This window comes from Acinonyx jubatus, chromosome D4 (genome assembly GCF_027475565.1).
Source record: "Acinonyx jubatus isolate Ajub_Pintada_27869175 chromosome D4, VMU_Ajub_asm_v1.0, whole genome shotgun sequence".
In the NCBI taxonomy this organism is placed as follows: Eukaryota; Metazoa; Chordata; class Mammalia; order Carnivora; family Felidae; genus Acinonyx; species Acinonyx jubatus.
Genome location: NC_069391.1, coordinates 9,977,517 through 10,000,277, shown reverse-complemented (window position 1 = coordinate 10,000,277; position 22,761 = coordinate 9,977,517). Strand labels below are relative to the sequence as shown.

Here is a 22,761-nt window from a genome sequence, read left to right as displayed (position 1 = left end):
TTAGCCAACAATTTATCTTCCTGATGGAACAAAAATAAATGCTCTTCAGAGAAAGAAAATGGAAAACAAAACAAATAAAAAAGAACAAAAGAAAATATAGCTATTTTCATAAAAACTTAACATGTAATGGATTTATTATTACTTTTTAATAAATTCGTAAATATTTAAAAATTTCTCAGTTTTGATTCCTAATAAATAGATATAGCTCAATAAATAAAAGCTCTTTGGGGGTTCTCAATAATTTTTAAAAATTTTTTTTTAATGTTTATTTTTGAGAGAGAGACACAATGTGAGTGGGGAGGGGCAGAGAGAGACAGGAAACACAGAACCCCAAGCAGGCTCCAGGCTCTGAACCGTCAGCACAGAGCCCAACATGGGCTTGAACTCACTGACTGCGAGATCGTGACCTGAGCCAAAGTAGGACGCTTAACCAACTGAGCCACCCAGCCAACCTCCTCAATAATTTTTAAGAGTGTAAAGGGGTCTAAGACCAAGAAGCTTGAGAGCCATGCCACTGCCTTTATTGGTTCTTATGCCATGTTTTCAGTGTCTCTGGATATCCTCTGGACAATCATGATGAGACGTGAAAGTGCGATTACAGCTGTGTATGTGTTACATATCTGACAACAAACACAAATAGAAAGCGTGGACACACATTACAAGAGTAACAGGCTTGTTGTCAGGTGATCAGATCAAGGTGAATTATAACTAATGCTGTTTTACGTTTAAAATATGTTTTCATACACATGATTTCACTGAAACTTAGAGGTACATATGGGACTTCCTTTCTGACAAATGGACACTAATCAACAAATCAAAGCTCAGATGAACTCACTGTATGCTACCGGCAGATGTCTTATGTTTATAGATACAAACTACACAGGAGTTTACACTTCATTTTATGGTTCAACGAGTCTTAGGCCAAGTCAAAAAGCTTGAATCCAGTTTATGAGTTAAAACAACTTCAATCTTTCTTCTCCAAAAAGATCAATGCGAACTCTAGAACTCAACCAGAAGACGATGATGGCCTTTGTTACATCCTCTCCTTTAAACTCTCTGCAGCAAGTTGATGCTGTTGACTGATCGTATCAAGTTCACAAATAGGCCAGCACCAACCACAGCTGTGGGACTATGCTAGTGCTTCAGGAACACAGGAGGATGGCAGGAGACCCAGACGATGGGAGGGGACAGGCAGTCCACAGAGGGAATAGTATGGGGAAAACATGAAGTCCACCAAGTGTGAGCGCTTACATAGGGATCAGCAAATGTTTGCATTTGGCTGGAGCAAAGAGTGTATGAAGGGGAGTGGTGGAAAATAAAACAGTCAGGGTTGGAGGGGGATAAGTTCTTCAAAGGCAGAGACAGTATCCATGGCAGGACCTGGTACACAGTAAAATACTGCTGTACAAATAACTGACTAAATCAAGAGGAGATTAAACCATCTTCTGCCCTACTCTCCTCCCTCCCTCCCCCAACATAGGGCTTGAACTCATGACCCTGAGATCATGCTCTACCAACTGAGCCATCCAGGTACCCCTGCCCTACTCTATCTTGATGCCTTATTGCTATTCCTCACATAAAACAATCGCTGCACTTTGGCTAAAATGGACTTTGCTCAGGTTATACCATTTGGCAGAATGTCCTTCCCACTCTTTAAAATGTATACACTTCAGTGCGCCTGGGTGGCTTAGTTGAGTATTCGACTCTTGATTTTGGCTCAGGTCATAGTCCCAGGGTTGTGGGATCAAGTCCTGTGTCGGTCCTGTACTGAGTGTGGAGCCTGCTTGGGGTTCTCTCTCTCTCTCTCTCTCTCTCTCTCTCTCTCTCCCTCCCTCCCTCCCTCTTCCCCTCTCCCCCACTCACACTCTCTAAAAAATAAAATAAAATATGTACACTTCCAGGTCTAGTCTAGAATCTTTCCTGATCTCTCTCCCAGAACCCTATCATTCTGAAGGCTCTTGTAAATATCTTATGTGATAAACATCTGTATTCTGCTTCTACACAATGAGTTCCTTTGAGGGCAGGAACATTCTATCCTACAGAGCACAAAGTCGATGTTCAATAAGTGCCGTTGGTGGCATGAGTGAAGTTTGCTAACCGCAGGTTAACCGTAACAGTATACCTGAGTTTGTATACCACCCCTCATATTTATCTCAGTTAATAGAACCTAACACACCATTCCTAGTCTTCCATTCAGGCAACCCACCAAACTGGGATGCTGCTTCAACAACAACCACAACAGAGGTTAACATTTACTGAGTGTTTACTGTATGCCAGACATTATGCTCAGCAATTTATTTTTTCTTTTAAAGGCGAAATTTATTTCGTGAGAGAGAAAGAGTATGTGGGAGAAGGGGCAGAGGAAGGGGAGGATCCCAAGCAGGCTCTGCACTGTCAGCACAGAGACCAACGTAGGGCTTGAACTCACGTACCATGAAATCATGACCTGAGCCAAAGTCAGGAGCTTAACCGAATGAGCCACCCAACCCAGGTGCCCCACATGTTCAGCACTTTAAATACGTTATCTCATTTAATTTTCCCAATACCCTCTTTTAATTTTCCCCAAAGTTGTATTTTATTATCCACTTTTCACAGGTGAGAAAAATGAAGCTTAGAATGTCATCCGGCTGGTATAGCCATGCAACTCGTATAAGCTGGAGCTAGGAACCGAACCCACGTCTGTCTAATTCTAAAAATGTGCCGTTACCCACCACATAACCCTTTGGGTAAAAATGTTCCTTAGATGGGCTGTGCATGTACAAATCCTTGGGCCATAACAGTATCTAAGGAGAACACAATTATGCCTGGCTTTGCCAGAACAAAGAATCAGGGATAAAACCTAATTCTCTTCACTCTTTCTGTAAGACTCCAAGCTGGCTGCATAAGTGAGTCAAGGAGAAAAACTCTCCCTTGCTTTCTACATCCATCACATTTTTTTTTTTTTTTCCAAAGGCCTCTTAAGTCCCTAAAGCCTCATAAGCCCCAAACTTCTCTTCTATTAAACACTTCCCTTTGGCTACTAGTCATTTTTGCTGGTCTCTAAAAAAGAATCAATAGGTGATATACTATAACACACACATGTGTGCAGGCATGCCCCTCTGTAGTAATCTCTCCAAAGCCGTCAGGATCACATAGTAGGATATGCCCTTCACTGAATGTTCCATGCAACAATCAGGGTAGGGATCCTTGCTGTCAGGGCCTAATTGATTAAACTCTTGGAGTCAGAGCCTTTCCACAGGGAGATTTCAGACCTTCAAATAAATCAGGGTAATCTTGTTTTATGAGGTGATCAGAAAGAAACAGTTTCCGGTTTGCAGAACTTCTAAAAAGAGTAGGACCTTTGGGCTCTGCTTTCTAGATCCTGCGCAGCCCTCCGTCTTAACTCCCAGCACTCTCACCCTTGCTCATTTCCTGCCCCCTCCATTCATTCATTCCCGAACAGGTCAAGCTCCTTCTCAAGGCCTTCAGATGAGCTGTCCCTTGCACTGAAACATTCCTCCCTTACTCACTAACTCCTTTTATTCTTCCACAGGGAAGCTTTCTCCTTTTCTCACGGCCCCAGTCACCTGCTAGCTACTCTTTTATACTTTTTGTCGCACCTATCACAACTGTGGGCTCCATGATGTGCAACTCCTTTCCACCGCCTCAGCATAGTGGCTGGCCTGGAGGAGGATGCCATCAATGTTCTGGGGAGGAATAAAAGAATGTGTGCTCAGAATGAAACTAACCACCTTTTAGAGGTTAAAGCATGACTATCCAAGGGTCCCGACCATTGGTTCATTACAGGTTTGCTTGGACGTTAGGTTGATGACAGAATTCCTATCGTTTCCTCTTCCTCCAATGTGTCTTTGTTACTGTTGAAAACACAGGAAAAGAAGCCTGGGCATTTTTTGACAACTGACATGACCAAATACCTAACAACTGTAATATCTGATCAACACTGAGGCCCTCTCACTCTATTTCTCTCTCTCTGACTCCAGAGTCAGAAACTGAGGTCACACATACTGGAAGAACCCCACCTCCCATCTGGGAATCACTAAAGAAATGTCACCTGATGCATTACCAAACCATTAGTCAGGGGCTGCAGGGTGGTCTCTGGGGCCAGGAGCTTACCAAAGGGATGCAAATCCCTGTGCCCTCACTTAGAGCCCATACAGGGTTTGTGGCTCGTCAAACATGTTTCCTTACTGCTCTAATGTACCAGTGTATCGCTTAATGAAAGTTCTTAATTGTAATTCAATTAATTACATACACAGAGTCCCCAATTACATTTTCCAATAAGACATTGGCTGTGGTACAGGTCTAAATGCACTTAACCAATTTCAATATATTAAGACCAATTTCCCTTGAATACTAATTACTACCTAATGATAAAATGAAAAGGGGGGAACTTTCAAGAAAGGGGGAGAGCAAAAAATGCAATTCATGTGGAATTTCTCAGCCCACATAGTACAATTCAGACATTCATTACTGAAGAAGTAGGTGTGGACAGGGCACAAGTCTGCTTCTAATATAGGTTAGCACTGTCTTTTGCCCTAGGTACCATCTACCCTTGGTGCTGGCCATTGCCAAAAGGGCCTGTGGGAAGTCTAAGAGCTAGTGGGAAACCAGGAATAACAGGGAAGGAAGAGGCCATCACACACAAGCAATGGACTAGCTGTGGTGTCTGGGCCCAGGTGCTCGCCCTATGTCTCAGGCACACAGCAGACAAACACTGGAATGGTCAACGCTTGCCCCGTGCATTACACATCACTATGTGCTTTTAGTACACACAAATTCGCTTAATCCTCCCAATATCGCCAAAGGATAGGGATTACCATCACATTTTACAGATGGGAAAATGAAGTTGGCAGAGAAGGACTTGCCCAAGGTCACACAGTGCCTGTAAACATCTTGCGTTTCCCACTACAACACATTACCAACCAGCCCACATTAACTAGAAAGCAAGAGGTGCAGACACACAGGTATTCTTACACTGGGGATAACGTTTTTGTTTCATTTAAATTCTGTTAGCGTGCAGCAAGCAGGGAGTTATTATCCAATATATACGTGCAAAAACCTTCACCCGTACAAAAACTCCTTATGGTGAATGCTTTTCCCCTAACCAAAGCCAGACACATAACTGGCTTTCAGCAGCAACTGAACCTAAAATCCGTACCATGAACACCACAGGTCATTTCTATTTGTAAATAGAGTTTATTTGCACAATCACATTTCCTTTTGCGTTTAAAGACTGCTGTTGTGGTATAATAAAAGAGGCTTAAAGCCTTGGTATTTAAGTCACAGGACAGAAATTGGAGAGATTAGTAATTTGTAGCTGAAGAAAGCAAAGCCTCCAGAAGCCAAATGGAACCACCGGGGAGTCTCCAGGGCTGGCACAGAGCACACACAGGAGGAGGGATCAGCCCACTATGAATAAGCACCATGAAGAGGAGCTGGAAACACATCATGATTAACAAACATTCACTGCCTATGGCTGCTTCCTGCCTTCCTTTCTTATTTAGTAGCACTGGGCAGCGGCAGGGAGTGGGGCGGGGGGCAGCCCAAGTACCAGCATGAAGAAACACAGGCTTAGATACTTACCTAAATCCCCAATGGTCTTTAAAAGCTATCATGTACTTGTCCCCTGGAGCCCTACTGAGAGGCCTGGTGATGCCAGGGACTCAGGATGCTCACTCCATCCAGGGGAATAAACTATACCTGGCCACAGCACCCGATGGTCCCTGCCCTGGGCGAGGGGTGGTGGTGGTCACAGTCCAGTGTAATCCATCCAGTGGAATCAGTGATTAGACTGGGGTAGGGAGAGACTCTTCCGGAGTCCAGGGAGTGGTCTGGGAGGCTTTTTAGGCAGAGCTGCCTCCTCTTTCGGTCTTCAAGGGCAAACTAACAAAGCTGAAAGAGGCTTCCCACAGACTAAGACCCAGAGACACCGTCCTGCCACAGTCCACTTATCTAGGTGACTGTCCACCTTGAGTTGAGGCCTTCCTCAGTATAGCCTTAACCTAAGGAAATTAAGGATTTCAGTAAGGCATTGAAATAATAGAAGGTCTCCTTTAAAGATCAAAGGAGGATGAGCTGGCATTTAGAGAACAACTGAAACCTCTGGATGGCAACTTCTACTTAGGAAATAAAATAATCAGATTCAACTGTTGTTCTAGACTTACTGGACAGAAAACAGTTTTCCAGCCTCCCATCCCCACCCCCCATCATTATTCATGTGATCATGAGCGCATCATCCCGTAAAGCCTCAGTTTCTTCTATAAATTAAGGATGATGAGCACAGTGACCTAAAAGGCTGTTATTATGGCAGCACCTGTATCTCATTTAATCCTCAAAAAACCCTTATAAAACAGATTCAACGACCTCCATTTATATAGGAAACTGAGGCTCAGAGAGGGAACATGCTTTGTCTGATGTCAGAGGCTGCAGAGGCGTAGTGCTTTCAAAGCACTATGCTGAACTACTAGAAGGACAGACTACTGAGTGATCAAACAGTAAAGACAGTGTCTGACGTTTTGTTGGTACCCTGTTAAGCCAGTTTAATTTCAAGCCTATTTTAGCTCTGGTGGTGGAGAATTCCCAAGTTTCTCTCTTAAAAGTTGTGCAAAGAATAAGTTGGTTCACACTGTGTCTTTCTTCTAAGGACCTGGATGGGCTACCTATGTGTGATCAGTGGGTAAGTGAAAAGGTCACCGGCAACATGTGGCACAAAAGGAAATTGAGGCTCAGTTTGGTGCCAGGATTTATATAGATGCTTGGACAAGAATGGGAGTCTTCTAATGTTACATCCTCTCCAAAATGTACTCATGTCTCCTTCTGGTCTGATTCCAGTTTCTGGCAGACAGTTGGCTGAAGGATGTAGTAGATTATCAGACAAGAATCCAAACTGGAAAGCTCAAGGACTTTGGCTTGTCATTTTCTTATTTAAGCCAAGATCCAAGCACAAATGTTAGCTCTCAGTCCCCAGGCAGAAACTCTTGTCATATTAGCTTCATTAGCAAGCTTCTCTCTCAGAGTGTGTAAGACAATGGTCATCACAATTCTTCGGATTGAAAATTTAGGTTATTTTATCAACAATCTCAGGGTGGGCTTTGGAATCAGACAGGTGACCGAGGATTCTGGTTCTGACATTTGTTGGCTAGCTAACTTTGGGTAAGTCACAACTTCTCTCCACAATTAGAACAGTATCTTATAGGGTGGTTATGAAAACTACAAGAGCATTTGTAGGGGCACCTGGATGGCTCAGTTGGTTAAACATCCAACTCTTGATTTCGGCTCAGGTCACCATCTCATGGTTTGCGTGATCAAGTCCCGAGCTGGGCTCTGTGCTGACTGCACAGAGCCTGCTTGGGATTCTGTCCTTCCCCGCTTGCACATGCATGCTTGCACACTTTTTCTCTCTGAAGATAAACTTTAAAAAGAGAGAGAAAAAGAGAGCATTTGCAAAATGTCTAGCACAATACCTTACAATAAGGCCTAAATAAATCATTAAAAAAACATCGTTTGATGTGGTTGATACAAAGGTATGCCCATCCCACTTGGAAGAAAAACTGAAAGGCTTATATCTACCTTTACGGTCGTGTGCTTTACTTATAAGGTATGCATCTCTTCTGGAACTCCAAAGCATATATGCTGGAAAGTACCCTGCTTCCAAGTTCTCTCATCTTATGACACAGATTACAGACATGCCTGCCCTCCACTCCCCTTCCTCACTCCATTCTGTATCACTTCCTTCTCCCATCACACACCTCCTTGTGGGCCCCGACAGGTCTATGATTCCAGATCTCCACATCTGTGGCCCATCTGCTCTGTCAGCCACAGAATGCTGCTTTCATTATTTATTAATTACAGTTAACATTTATTGAGTATTTATTATGTGCCAGGTACCATTCTAAGAACTTTATGATTATTGAAACTCACTGAATTCTATCAACCTTATGAGGGCAGATAAACTACTCAATAAAGGTTAGGTAAATTGTTCAAGGTCACACAGCCAGTAAGTGGCAGGGCCAGAGTGTAAACTGCCTTTACTTAGTCTGGCTCAACAGCATAGTCCCTTAAACAATGCATAATAGATGTTCACAATTTAGCTCACTTCTATAATGGCTTTATGGGGGTGCCTGGGTGGCTTAGTCAGTTAAGCATCTGATTCTTGATTTCGGCTCAGGTCATGAGCTCATGGTTTATGGGACTGAGCCCTGCATTGGGCTCAACACTGACAACGTGGAGCCTGCTTGATACTCTCTTTCTCCCCCTCTCTCTGCCTGTCCCCCACTCTCGCATGGTCTCTCAAAACAAACAAATAAATGTAAAAAAAAAAAAAAAGGCTTTATGGACAGCAAGCTTGTCCTGATCAAACATACCAACAGAAGCAAAAAATCCATTTTTGAAATATTTACGTCTCAACCCCAATTTTTTTTTTTTTATAAATTTTTTTTCAACGTTTTTTATTTATTTTTGGGACAGAGAGAGACAGAGCATGAATGGGGGAGGGGCAGAGAGAGAGGGAGACACAGAATCAGAAACAGGCTCCAGGCTCTGAGCCATCAGCCCAGAGCCTGACGCGGGGCTCGAACTCACGGACCGCGAGATCGTGACCTGGCTGAAGTCGGACGCTTAACCGACTGCGCCACCCAGGCCCCCCTGAACCCAAATTTTTAATACACAGCTATTTTAAGCTAGTCTTAATACTGGAAGAACAATATGTCTTTCCTCATTGGAATTTCTATTTAAAATAAAGCAAAGATTGGGGCACTTGGGTGGCTCAGTCAGTTGAGTGTCTGACTCTTGATCTCATCTCAGGTCTTGATCTCAGGGTTTTGAGTTCAAGTTCTGCATTGGGCTCCACACTGGAGCTACTTAAAATAAAAATAAATTAAGTAAATTAAAAAAGATAAAAAAAAACAACCCTTCCCTAGAAAAGGAGTAAATTGTTTTTATTTACTTCCATTTTATAAAGAGTAGTTATAATATTCCACTTTTTCAAACCACTGACTGCCTTGTGCCCTTTGTAAATGCTGGTGAGGGCTTCTTTCGTGAACACAGTGATTTTGACTCAGAGCGAGACAATTGGAATTTCTTGCAAATCCTTTAAGATGCTGAGGCTCACAGATATCACACAAGTTATTTAAGACTGTGCTCATGCTTAGAAGTGGAGTGAGAATAAGAGCCCAGATTTCAAAGCTTTATCTAACAATCCTCAGTGTCTCTTTCCTAGGATGAGCGATAGGCCTCATCTTCAAAACAAAGCAAAACAAAGCAAAGCAAAACAAAACAGATTTGAAATTATGTACACTTTGAAATACTATGGCGGTTAAAAAAAAAGAGGTGAGAAAAAGATTTTAAAAAAAGAGAAAAAACAGAAAGAGGTGAATTTGTACGTGGAACAGCACGTGGATTAACATGAAAAAGCTCTACAATGTATTGTTAAAATGAAAAGAGAAAGATGAGAACATTAATGGTAAGTTTGCTATCATTTGTTTCTAAAAAGAGGAAGAACAAATGTACGTGTACATTGCATACATGTCAGCATATATATGCACGTAGGGGGTACAGTCACATCCGTAATCAGAACATGCTTGCGTATATACAGACAATGCCTGGAAAGACACCAAAGAAACTGGAAACGACTATGGTCTCTGGAAGGAGAACTAGGGGAGAGAAGAGAGGCGAAGTTTTCACTAGAGACACTTTGTTACCTGAGGAATTTTTTTTTACGTGAGTAAGTACTACATATCCAAAAAATTTACCAAGATGCTAACAAATGATATTTCCTCTTAATCATTTAACAAGGAGTCAATATTCTTTTTTTTTTTTAATGTTTATTTATTTTTGAGACAGAGAGAGACAGAGCATGAATGGGGGAGGGGCAGAGAGAGAGGGAGACACAGAATCGGAAGCAGGCTCCAGGCTCTGAGCCATCAGCCCAGAGCCCGACGCGGGGCTCGAACTCACGAACCGTGAGATCGTGACCTGAGCTGAAGTCGGACGCTCAACCGACTGAGCCACCCAGGCGCCCAAGGAGTCAATATTCTGAAACAGAATCCACTAGAGAACTCCTGTGAATCAGTTTCCCCAGTTTGTTTTAGACTAGATTCTTTAAAGATGAAAGAAAATGACAGGGGGGAAGGATTACCCACTTACGTAAGGTTAAAAAAAATTAGTTAAGCAAGTTACAAAGGGGTGTGCTATTCTAATTCCCCCTTTGGTGAGCCATGGTGTGGCACTGTACATGGTGTGAGATTTCAAATGTCACAAGGACTATTAAACTAAGAGCTACTCTCATTACATAATCTTTATCTATATCAACTTGACCTTATTGTTTGTTTGCATTTTCTTCTTAGAAAGTCATGGATGCTCATTATGGAAACTCCAGAAAGTATAAGTATAAAGAGGAACAAAAATGAATTACACAGAAACTTGCCAACCAGAGACCACTATTAATTAATATTTTGACACTTTCCTTCTATTCTTTTTAACGTAGTTGATATTATTCCATATAGCTTGTTTTGTATCCTTGACATTTTTCCTCCTTAATATTACATCAAAGTTATTTCTCCTGTTACGAAAACTCTTGGTAAACACAACTTACAATATTCCACATATTCTGAAATGACTGTTCCTTTTTAAAAAAAAATTTTAAATGTTTATTTTTGAGAGAGAGAGAGAGAGAGAGAGAGCGCGCGCGCATGAGTGGGGGAGGGGCAAAAAGGAGACACAGAACGCGAAGCAGGCTCCAGGCTCTGAGCTGTCAGCACAGAGCCTGATGTGGGGCTCAATCCCATGAACCATGAGATGATGACCTGAGCTAAAAAGTCAGATGCTCAACCAACTGAACCACCCAGGTGCCCCGATGATTGTTCTTTTAATCTGCTATTGTGGCAAATTATCCTGACTGGGTTTTTCTAATGTTAAACTAACCTTGAGTTCTTTGAATAAACCCAACGTGGGAATGCTATATTATTCCCTTAATACTGAATTCAGTTTAATATTGTTTAGGATATTTGCATCTATTTAAATTTTCTGTGTTGTATGGTCTTATTAGGGTTTGGTAACAAGACTGAGACAGTTTCTTAAACTGAATCAGAGAGTGTCACTTCTTTTTCTTTTCTTTGGAATAGTTGATGTAAGACGGGAGTTATTTCTTCCTGAAGTATCTGGCAGAACTAGCTAGCAAAATCACCCAGATGTGAGTTTTCTTTGTGGACAGATTTTTAATCGTGAACTCAATTTTCAAAATAGTTACGGGAATATTCCAGTTTTCTATTTCTTCTTCTGTCAATGTTGGTAAGCTGTCTTTTTTTTTTTTTTTCCTTTTTCTTTTTAGGGATTTGTCATTTCATATACATTTTCACAATTTTTGGTATGGAGGTTTTCAAACTAATTTCATATTATCTGTTAATAACTGCAGGATCTGTAGTTATTAAACAGATAATAAACCTCCTTTTCATTTTTATTACTATTTGTTTCTGTTATTTCTTGTGTTTGATCCATTTTATCAGAGGTTTAGTAATTTATTAGTGTTTTCTAAGAACTTTGATTTTGATGTCCCTAAATATTCTATTTCATTAATTTATGCTCTTTATTGCTTCTTTCTTTTTATTTTCTTTATGTTTCTTTATTTGGCTTCTTTTCTAGCTTCTTGAGCTGAATGCTTAGCTTATTACTTCTTGGAGTTTCTTCTTTTGTAATATATGAATTTGAAGGTGGTAAAATTTCCTTTAAATATTGTAGTCCTCAAATTCAGATGATGTCAGGACAAAATTGTTCCTAGGTATTGATCTCCCTTCTTTTGGTTCAATCTTCTTCCAGATATAGACCATTAATTATTTTATTTCTCATGCTTTCTGATGACTTTAGGGTGAGGATTTATGTATTTTAATCAGCTTTTTAAAAAAAATCAGCTTTTTAAGTTACCTTCAGTGGGGGAATTTGTCCAAGCTACTTAGTCTGCCTTTACCAAAAGGTGATGCCTGCACAATTTTCCTATATAGATATACCTTATTTGACTACTCTTCTAGTGTTAGACATCATAAATATCTAACAACTATCATACACATAAATATTTTTTGCATTTTAGATTTTTTCTCCTTAAGATAGATTCCCAAAAGCAGAAATGCCAGGGAGGGGGTACCTGGGTGGCTCAGTTGGTTGGGCATCCGACTTTGGCTCAGGTCATGATCTTATGGTTTGTGGGTTCGGACCCTGCGTCAGGCTCTGTGTGCTGACGGCTCAGAGCCTGGAGCCTGCTTTGGATTCTGTGTCTCCCTCTCTCTCTGCCCCTCCCCTGCTTGTGTCCTGTCTCTCAAAAATACATGAATGTTAAAAAAAAATTAAAAAGGAGAAAAAAAAAGACCCGCCGGGGAAAACATCTTTAGGTCTCTTGATACTTTCAGTTACATTAACTTACCTTAACTTAGGTATTTGAATATGCCTATTTCTCCCTAGCAATAAGGACTCTTTCGGAAACACCTAGCTTATTTAATTGGTGAAAAGAGTTACATTGTTGCTTTAAAATGTTTCTATCTTAGATTGTTGACAGGGATAAACATTTTTTTTTTTTTTTACTACTTATTTGAATTTTTGGAGCATTTGGGAATCCAATTAATTTTTATTTCTTTGCATATTTATATAAGATATTTACAACCGGCGGCAGTCTGTGGGGATACCAACCTTCTGCCTTTGAGAATTTGTTGCTAAGGGCAAGATCGTGTTTCACTATTCTGGTGAAATTTGTGCATGCCTCTCCAGCAGAGGCTGCCAGGGCCCCTGGTCAACGAGTAGTAGGCTGGTCTTGCTTAGAGGGCCAGTGGCATGACTAAAAACTGACATTCATTCATTCATTGATTCATTCATTCTTTATTTACTAAGTTCCACAGTATCGGCCTAGAGTGAATGATGAACAAGTATTTGCTGAAATAATGAGGGACAACCTGGTATGAGCCAAAGATGTGCTCACAGACTTGACAATCTAGTGGGGGAGATAATCAAACAATCATTGAGAAAAATATGGAATTATAAACAGAAATATATATATATATAATGAAGAAAAAGTAGTATGCTCTGAGACAGAACCTAACAGGGCACCCAAATGAGGAATGGATTAGGTTTAGGTGACAGGGGACAGGGAAATCACAGGTGGCTTTTCTGAAGATGTGACATTTGAACAGAGACAAAGGGTGAGAAACAGTTAACTGGAGTGACTGGAGTGGGGGAAAGTGTGTTCCTCACAGAAGAAACAGCCTCTGTAAATGCCCCAAAGCAGGAATAACTGCAGAGAATTGGCTGCCATAATCTCAGTTTTCATGTCACCTGCCCCGTAAGTCAGCGGGAGTATAGAGGAGGGAATGGCAAAGATTCACAACTTGGAAACTAAAGAAAAAAATGAAAGAAACTAACCGAAGTTTTAAAAGGGTTTGCAGCATAGCTCTGGGAAACACTACATTGCCTCCTACTAAGAAATATGCAAACAGAATTTTCTAAAACTAGAACTCTGAACAGTGATACTGACAGGGGCCAGTTGTTTTATGTACAAAATAGTCTTTCCTCAGAAAAGGCCTCATATTTATTTCTAAGCTGCTTCCAGGGCTGCTCCTAACTTAGGAAGATACAGTTCAACAGAAAAATATTAATCACAGAGTGCTAAACAGGATGCAGACTTTTTACCAAAATGCATAAAATCAATCATTTCATTTTGGGACACACTTTTGGCACGGAGGCTGAGCTCTGCCTTGGGAAAAAAAGTCATCTCAAAGCTGCCAAGGGAAGCCAGACCACTGAGTGTTCCCAAACACAGGACTCCTAAGCATGTTTGCAACGGACAAAGCGGGCACGGAGCGAGGAGGCCAACGTACTGTTCTCGCGGACCAGGCAGAACTCCCATGCGCTCTGGCTCTCCAAAGTGCTTTCCAGGTCCACGGCGACATTGGGCTCACTCTGCTTCTCCAGGCGGTACTGAGGGCCTGGAAGATCAAAGGGGCAGGAGGAGGGGAGGAAGTCTGAAACAGTGAATTTAATATTGAAAAAAACAAAACAAAACACCCAAATACTGGCAAAAAGCTGATTTAAGCATTAGGAAAATGCTGGTCGGTCTGAGGGCTCTAGCTATCCAAGAAGGAAGAGTTTGGGTTTTGTTTTTTTTTTCCCCCCACAAGGTTCCACACACTTGTTTGTTCTATTATCAGCTCCGTTTTTGCTCGGCTCCCCCACAAAGGCAGATGGCTTTTGAGTCAGACTGACCTGGAATCACAACAGGGTTACCTGGTTTCTCAGGTAGGAGGCAGGTAACCTGCCCTCTCGGAGCCTCTGTTCCCTAATATGTGATGGGGGAAATGCTTATACCTTAAAGATTACTGTGACGATTACAGATGATTCAGGAAAAATACTTAGTAATGCACCTGCCTCATAGGAAGCACTCCTACAGAAGTACTTATTAATAATCACTATATAATAATGCATAATCAATTATAAGCAGGGATAAAGTATGTGTAGAATTCTAATATGATGACAGCCCCAAAATTCAAAAAAATTTTAAAAAGCAGGTGAGGTTAAAAAAATTCTCTGCTTTCAGGGTTACAGTGATAGACAGTGGCTGCTGATTCATGTTTTTGTTGAAACATTCATGAAAACACAAAGACACAGGTTCAGTAATACTGAAAACCAGGAATACTAGCCATCCTGTGTCACACAGGGGGTTCTGGCAGATCTTAATAAAACACTGGGCATTTTATACATTTATTCATGTATTTCTTTGTCAAGCCAAATGACAATCTTGTTCTTCTCAGATAACACCTAACGGGTCCAATGATCAGATTCAAAAGACTACTCCTGTTGTTAATGGTTATTGAAAAGATTAGAGGTGTAAGAAACTGTCTTCTTATTTTGACTCTGAAAGGCATGTTTGGTCAGACAGAGGAGGGCTGTAAGAGATCTGAGGAAAGCATCAGAGGCCTTCCGGGGCTCCCGGGCAGAACACATATTTTTAGATATGTTCTTCAGCTGTTGTCAGCTTGCTGTTATTCACACCCAGTACTTCTCCCTCAGCAATCGAAGGCATTTCGCTCACCTCCTCCGTGTCATTCTCCTCGCCTATGTTCTATGTTCACTGAGAGCACTGCAGTTTCATGGGACAGTCCCTCTTTCCTCTAATTGGTATTTCATCAGCAATTCTCAGAGTTATTACACACGTTCAGTCTTTTTTACACTACAGATAGCTCTTAAACTTTTACTAAGTAAACAATGCTCAAAATACTTATACAACTGTTTATGCAAATACATGCTCAGAAGCCTACACGATTCCTATAAACTCTAATATGCTACATTCAGGTCAACATTATACACCAGTTATATTTTCATTTCAAAAAGATTTAGCAAATAAAGGTATGGAAACACAGGTAATTCCTAGTATTCAATACCTGTCACTTGCCACTGATATCTGTCAATTACCAGGCATGTTTGCTGTTGATTCCTGATGTCACTGGTGGAAGTAATCACAGAAAAATCATGCCCAGCTGAACTTTCAGAAAACTTAGTTGGTGAGAAGATTCCCATCCACCCTCTCCTTTCCCCTCCCTAACACCTACCTTTCATAGCTGTGGGCCTTTCAGCCCACTAGGAAGGGAGTCACTGCTGAACCTAGACAGCTACTTTCTAAGACGCTGGCCTGTCAAACAATCTTGGGCGGCCCCACCCCCAGTACCTCCCAGCAACACAATGGGCAAGACACTGACATCCACCTCTATGGATTTACAGTGAAATCAGGTACACAGTTTAGCTATAATAATTCATTTTTTTTATGACAGCCGAAATTTGGGAACACTCTAGATAGAACAACAGGGGACTGATTAAACAAAATATTGTGAAATGCCATAGAGATATTAAAAGTGATGCTGCAAAAATACTTAATTTTATAAAACATGTTTATAATACGCTATTTTATAAAAATGGCAAACTATAACACAATATATGCAGGATGATTGCAATTGTGAAAAAATATATGTAAAGTCACAGAGGGGAAAAAAGACTGCAAAGTTATTTCCAAAATGTGAATAGTGCTGGGGCGCCTGGGTGGCTCAGTCAGTTAAGCTTCTGACTTTGGCTCAGGTCATGATTTCAAGGTTCATGCCTGGAGCCTACTTCAGATTCGATGTATCCCTCTCTCTCTCTGCCCCTCCCCCAGCTCATGCTCTGTCTCTGTCTCTCTCTCTCAAAAATAAATAAACATTAAAAAACGTGAATAGTGGTTGTACTGGATAGTGGGATAATGAGTGTTTTTATTTTTCCTTAGTGTTTTTCTGTATTTTTTACATTTCCTATAATAAAGGCTACTTTTATCATTTAAAATATGTCATATATACTTATAAGTCTTCTGATCTCTTACTACACCATTTTTCTGAGGCTACCATAATCACCACACGTTGTGGCATCTCTAATGGGCCTTTCACATGCGATAATTTAATCAAAACCAGACATTCGTCTGTTTATGTAGCTCGCTATTTTCATCTTAAGTAACCCTGTAACCTAGGCTTGCGTAGTCTGACTCTGAGCCCAGGGTACAGGGGGTTGGGCTTCTGGAGCTGTGTGCCTGACAGCTGGACTGTAAACGAGCCACCCCTTTCCCGATCGCTGGGAGCCAAGGCCTGGGTGCATCAGGGTTATTTCAGGCTGGTCTCCTTTGCACTCTTTTCCTTCCAGTCTCTGCAGCTGTCTGGGAAACATGATGAGGGAAATTGCGGGGGGAGGGAAGGGCAGGGGGTACTAGGAAAGGTTCCTTGTCCCCAAACATGAGCCCCTGCACCACTCTCAAAGTCATAACTGCCATCATTCAACATGTACTCTCTTGTTTCTTAGGTCTTGCAGATATTTCTATTAAAACAGTTTCTTTCGTGAAAGTAGCTTTAGGACTTTCTCCCTGAAGCCTAATATGATGATGACTCTCACTTACTGAACGGCTATTATATGCCAAGCACTCTCCACATGTTACCTTAGTGTATGCTCACAGCAACTCTAAGAGGCAGATACTATTATCCCCATTTGACAGATTGGGACCCTGAAGGCTGGGACCCTGAAGGTTGGCAGGGTGAAGTAACTTGCCCAAGATCACAAAGGTAGGAAGGAGGACAGGGGAAATAAAACCCAAGGGTCTTAAGCTCTGAAGCCTGTGTGTTTTGAACCTTTCTTTCTCTAGTGAACTATAAATTACTGGCCAATTATAAAGAGGCCATAGTTTATACCATACTATAGATTTTTGTAGATTTCTTGTTTCATTTGGGTTCTGAATCACTTAACTTGTGGTTTTCTATAAATTCAAACTGAAAATGATCTGAAATAATTTATTTTAATGAAATCCATACACACTAAATATCCTGTCCAATGGCTGTATCCTGGGTCCTTATGAAGACAGGATCACCTTATTTTTCCATCCATCCAGGAAGACTCTCTCCTTCCATCTTTCCTTAAGAATATGCCTATGTGTGCCCAGTTTTGTCAGTAACTGAAATTCTGAGCGTCATCTTCTGCTCTGGGTACTCCCTCCACTCTTCCATAAAAGCTAAAGACCAACTTGGAAACCTATTTATGAACTTAGCAAAAGACTGATAGGTCTTGACTTTAGGGAAAGCAGGGTGGTTAAGCTCTAGATGAGACTTGAGATCAAAACCCAAATGGAAAATTGCCTCTTACAACTATCAACTTCTCTCCTAATTCTTGCCTGAACAGTGGAGAAGACCCCTCACATGGAAAGCCTGTCATATACATTTTCCCCTGAAAAGGCCAGACTGATAACTTCAAGCCGTATGTGTAACGAGAGGCAGGGTGTGTATGAGAAGCAACTTAAGCCAGTGGCTAAGGGTATGGGCTTGGGGCCAGATTGCCTTGGTCTAGTCCTGGCTGAGCAGCTTAGCTGTATGACTCTGGGGCAATTCAACCTCGCTCAGTTTATTCATCTGTACGACAGGGAAGATAATAATACCTCATGGGCCTATCTGAGGATTTAATGAGTTAATAGTTGTAAAGCAGAGCAGTGTTGGATACGTGAATAGTGCTACCTAGTGTCAATTGTCATCCACATCCTCAACACAGGACTGTAACAAAACTAAGAGATCATAACATTAACAGGGCCTACTATGTGCCACGTACTCTACCAGACCTTTTATAGAGATCGCCTGATTTGTCACCCTAGGATGTAAAGAATATGAATTCCATTTTATAGGGGAAGAAGCTGGGGCTTACAAAGGCTAAATAACTGGCTCAAGGTCCCAGAGGAAGTGGTGGGATTAGGATTCATAGCCAGGACTGCACTCTGCAACATGTACGAACCACATCGCCTCCCTCATAACGAGTTTTTAATAAAAGTCTGGTAATGATAATCAAGATTATGACAACCCAGACCTACTAGATCTATCAACTTACAGTTTCTATCAAATGCTTAATTTTCAGGCAGCTGACATGGGAGAAAAGAAAAAACAGCAGCCAAAACCATTTTAAAAAGACAAGCTGTGAGGTCAGTTTCTATTAATAAATTTTTGCTAAGGAAATGATTTTATAAAATATAAAAGTCTCTTTCACAAGGTACAGGACATAGGTCTCAAGGCAACATCCACCTTTGGAAAGAGGCTTTAAAATGTCACAGCTGCGCATGAAGCCACATGCCTTCTACTTCACAGTCGATGTGGACACAAAAGGAAGATTCCGCAAAGCAGTTACTGTGCAGCGACAAGGAAGCCTGCTTGGGCATTCCAATGATGTATTTATTGCAGTAACACCATGTCACTGGACAGTCTAGGAACAAAATACTGCTCTGGGCACTTTGGGAGGGTTCCAAGTTATAATACCCAGGCAGGATTTTGATGGGATTTTGTAAACCTGAGGCAAACATCTCAGCACATAAGTTTCAAAGAAAATCTGTAGTATCTGTTGGACGGTGGATACATACATGGTCAGTCCAGCTTCCTCTATCCCTTCAATCCTTGGCTAAAACATAAAAGGTTTTAGCACACAATTCCTCAACAGCTGAGAGCCAGCTGAGAGTTGAAATTCAACGGGAGGCAAGTGTAGAAGCCCCAAGAGAGAGACCATAGCCTCAACCATTCTGCATCTTATTTCTAAACAAATACGGGGAGAAACTTCCTTCAGACCTCTCGGTAAAAGCTGCACTTTCTTGGGGCAACTGGCTTGCTCTTTTGTATCTTTAGACAGTTTAACACAAATCCTGTAACTAACTGATAGCGTCCCTTTCTCCTTTGCCCGTTAGGAAGCTCAGCATTAAACATGTGACCCAACTGTGCTGACTGGGCACGCATTTCCAGGACAATGAACCCTCTGGATCTTTATTTTCCTTTTCCTTTCATGTAGTTGTTCAATACATGTATCTTTATCCTATTGTAAGGGTGTATATGTTCCAAATGCTCTTTGGATTGAAGTCATAAATAAATGAATGAACCTATCGTTATTATTGCTGAGCATCAGAACAAGTTTGAGGGTCTGAAGAAACCTGTCTGGAGAAAAATGAGGAAGTCGAAGGTGGAATACTTCTGCGGATGTGCCTTCATGTCAATTATTTTTCATTCACCAGCTTCAAGAGCTGCTTTAATCTGAAAGAGCTTCTTGTAGCCAGAAAAAGATGAAGTATGAGCCAGTAAGAGGAAACGCTGGATTCTGAGCAGGAAACTCCAGGTGCTTGCACCCTCTCAGGGAGTAACACAACCAGATATGCATTCTGGGGAAGTTACTTGATCTCTGTGTATTTTCTCATGTGTAAAATGAGGATAAAAGAACTTCCTCAGAAGCTGCTGTGAGGATTAGAAGAGACGATCCTTGACTCCTTAGCACAGTGTTCAGTGCTGGCGGCTGTTCCTGCTAGCACAGGCTGGAACAGAGATGGCTGTGGGAGGTGCAAGTATACCCCCTAGGCCAAGAGTCCCAACAGGCTAACAGCCCTATTAAGGGACGATACATGGTGGCGGGGAATGCTGCGTCAAAGCAGATGTCATATCCTTTCTCATGTGTGTCCCAGGCAGGGGTGTAGGGTGGGAGAGGGTACGTATCTGTTTAAACAGGTTTGCTTTTAAGCTACAAGATGAGAGACTTGTTTGGCAGCCAGGATTCCTAAGGTTCCCTAGGCTTACGTTCTACAAAAATAGTCTAAAAATGATGAGTAAAGGTCACAGAGCTGAGCATGGCGGCACAGGTATCAAAGGAGAGGCGAAGTTACGATGCCAACCGCATGTCCATAGAACAAACATATTCTAAGCATCAACAATGTCCCAGCCACAGACATGAATAATTAGTGATTCCTGCCTTCAGGCAGGCTGGGGGAGGTGGCAAGACCCAGGAGCAGCTATTATCCAAAGAGCCCAATCAGTGCTCCCCTTCAGGCAGGGACCGGCAAGGTGCTGTGGAAACAGAGAAGAGGGAAGCACCAAACTTCCACTTCCCCAAGTCGGAAACATCTGAGCAGAGTCTTGAAGGAGGACTCAGAGCCAGATGACCCAGGGGAAACAGCGCATTTCTACAGAGGGAATACCACGTCCAAAAGCAAGGAGGGACTGAAGAGCCCACACGGACTGAGGGAAATTCAGTGTGGACAAGGCCTAGGCTCGTGTTGGGGTGCGAGGGGAAGTGGGTTGGCAGGCTTGGCCCAGACTGTCGGTCAAGATTTGGATTCTCTGTTATAAGCAACAGATGCTACCAGAGCAGGGAAGTGACATAATCAGCTTCACATTGTGATAAGATTCTTCCGGTGACACTGTGGGTAATGGGCTGGAGGAGACTGGTGGCAGGGAGGTCCATTCGAGGCAAACTGTGCCAAGCCTTGCCTGCTCTACGGCAGGGGCTGGCTGAATCCCGAGTTCCTCACTGAGCCAAAGCCACCCCTGACAAGCTGACGCTGTCAATATCAGAGCCCAGACCCAACATCAGCTATTCTAAAATATCTGCATTTAGTGTCAGTGCCATCACTTACAACTCTTCCTCTAGGGGAGACTATAATCATTTTCTGCTTGATCTTAATGTAAGCACTGAATTATATTCAAGTGATAGCCACTGTAGCTTATACCCCCTCTGAGGCTCAGATTGGATAATTTGGAATTTAAATAATAAAAAAGGAACAAGCTGACATGACAATAAGGTCACACTTTAGCCTCTTCTGAGCCAATACACAATTTGCTCTCAGTGAAACAGCCGAATATAATCAAATTAAATACAATTCCTATTACAAAAGAAGAAAGACCAAGGCTGTTCCAATAAACCAATTCCCCTGCCTAGTTAAACTGCAAAACCTTCAGGAAAGGTTTTGAAAGCATGACCCATCAGTTCTAATTTTTAAAACTTATCCTTTCAGTCAAGACTAGAAAAAGGCCCATTCCAACTTTTATCTTTACTACAAAGTGCTGTTATCTTGGCCTGATGTCAGGAGCTCTATCTCTCTTTCTGCTGACAAGCAGAGACGAGAAAGATAAGATTGGAAACGAATCTCACTTCTCTGAGTAAATAAATAATCAATACTCATCTAAATGTAAATGAGAAGGGAGCCCCCTCTGATAACAGCACTCTTATCAGAGAGCCAATTTTCTTCAGACATTTGGCCTCAACCAAATCACCATCATTCAGCCCCAGCCTAATGGCAAAAAATCGTAACTAAATTGAACCGATCACCAGAGATCAACTAAGTTCGGCCCTGGCCACTTCAGGTTCAAATGTTTGGGAATGCAATTTTGCCCCCATTAACTTTCAATAGCAATGAAGAACAGACTGGTCAAGGGGCCAGTCTGTGCAATAAACAAACCCCAGTAAGGGGGCCAGCCGGCGGATGAGGAGGAGTGGGCTTAAGTGTTTAAACAAGGCCATAACTGTGGCAAACCCCTAAACTGTGCAGGGAAGGTCACTCCTGCGGGGTGGGTAGAGGGTACTCTTTCCTATCCTCACAGGCTTGGCTGAAACTGAGAAGACATTTAATATGCCTGATGATGATGGTTAAAGTTTATTAAAACAGATGTAAATAAAGGAAAAAAAAGAGATATTAAAAAGCTACAGTAGTTAAAAATAACCTAACGTTCAAATGATCAATTTCCTCCAAGTAATTTGTATCAGACTTACATCTGACCCAGCAGTGCCGCACTGACCTGATTTTACTGAAATAAGACGCCGTCTACAAGACAAATCACTTTAAAACCACTGCACTGGGGTTTCCATTTCTTTGCTGCAAGACTCAATTCACTGCTGATGAGAGTATTGGGGAAATTATGACCATTATTGATAGGACAGCAAAACCACTTTTACACAGTAGTCTTCAAGTTGACAGAAAGCTTGTACTGGACCATTAATGAAGGTGTCAGCTAGAATCAGAAATTAAAGACAAAGGCTGGAAAGGCTTAATTTTTAGAGCATGTTAAGGACACCGGACAACCAGAAAAAGCAGACCTTCATTCTTTGAAGAGTCACAGGTCCTAAACAAGGACCAGCTGAGAAGCAGGCTGCTCTGCCTGCAATTAGGAAAGGAAATGCCTTTTTTTTTTTCTTCTGCCTGACTGTGGAGTTCTTAGAGCATAGTTTCTCAACACTATCTGCTCCAGAATCTTCGTTAGCCAAAGGAGGCCATGACTGTGTAAGACAGAACTACTTTTGAGGAGTTTTAACCAGTTTTACCATCTCTGCTCCTGCTGAGTATCTAATCCTAGCAGGTGGACATGTGGCGGTTAGACAATGGTTTTGGAGTCAGAAAGACCTTGATTAAAATATTGGCTTTTTTACAAGCCATGTGACACT

General features: G+C 41.8%; 1 protein-coding gene across 8 annotated transcripts in view; it reads right to left on the bottom strand.

Moving 5' to 3' along the window:
• MAPKAP1 (MAPK associated protein 1) overlaps positions 1–22,761 on the bottom strand; it is a 242,271-nt gene that overhangs the window by 49,008 nt on the left and 170,502 nt on the right. For 7 of the 8 annotated variants that reach the window (XM_027035121.2, XM_053204611.1, XM_027035119.2 and 4 more), the window contains one exon: positions 13,854–13,961. The exons of the other annotated variant lie outside the window; for it this stretch is intronic. In XM_027035121.2, coding sequence (XP_026890922.1) covers positions 13,854–13,961 — 108 coding nt within the window. The remainder of the gene's footprint in view (positions 1–13,853; positions 13,962–22,761) is intronic. 8 annotated transcript variants of the gene reach the window in all.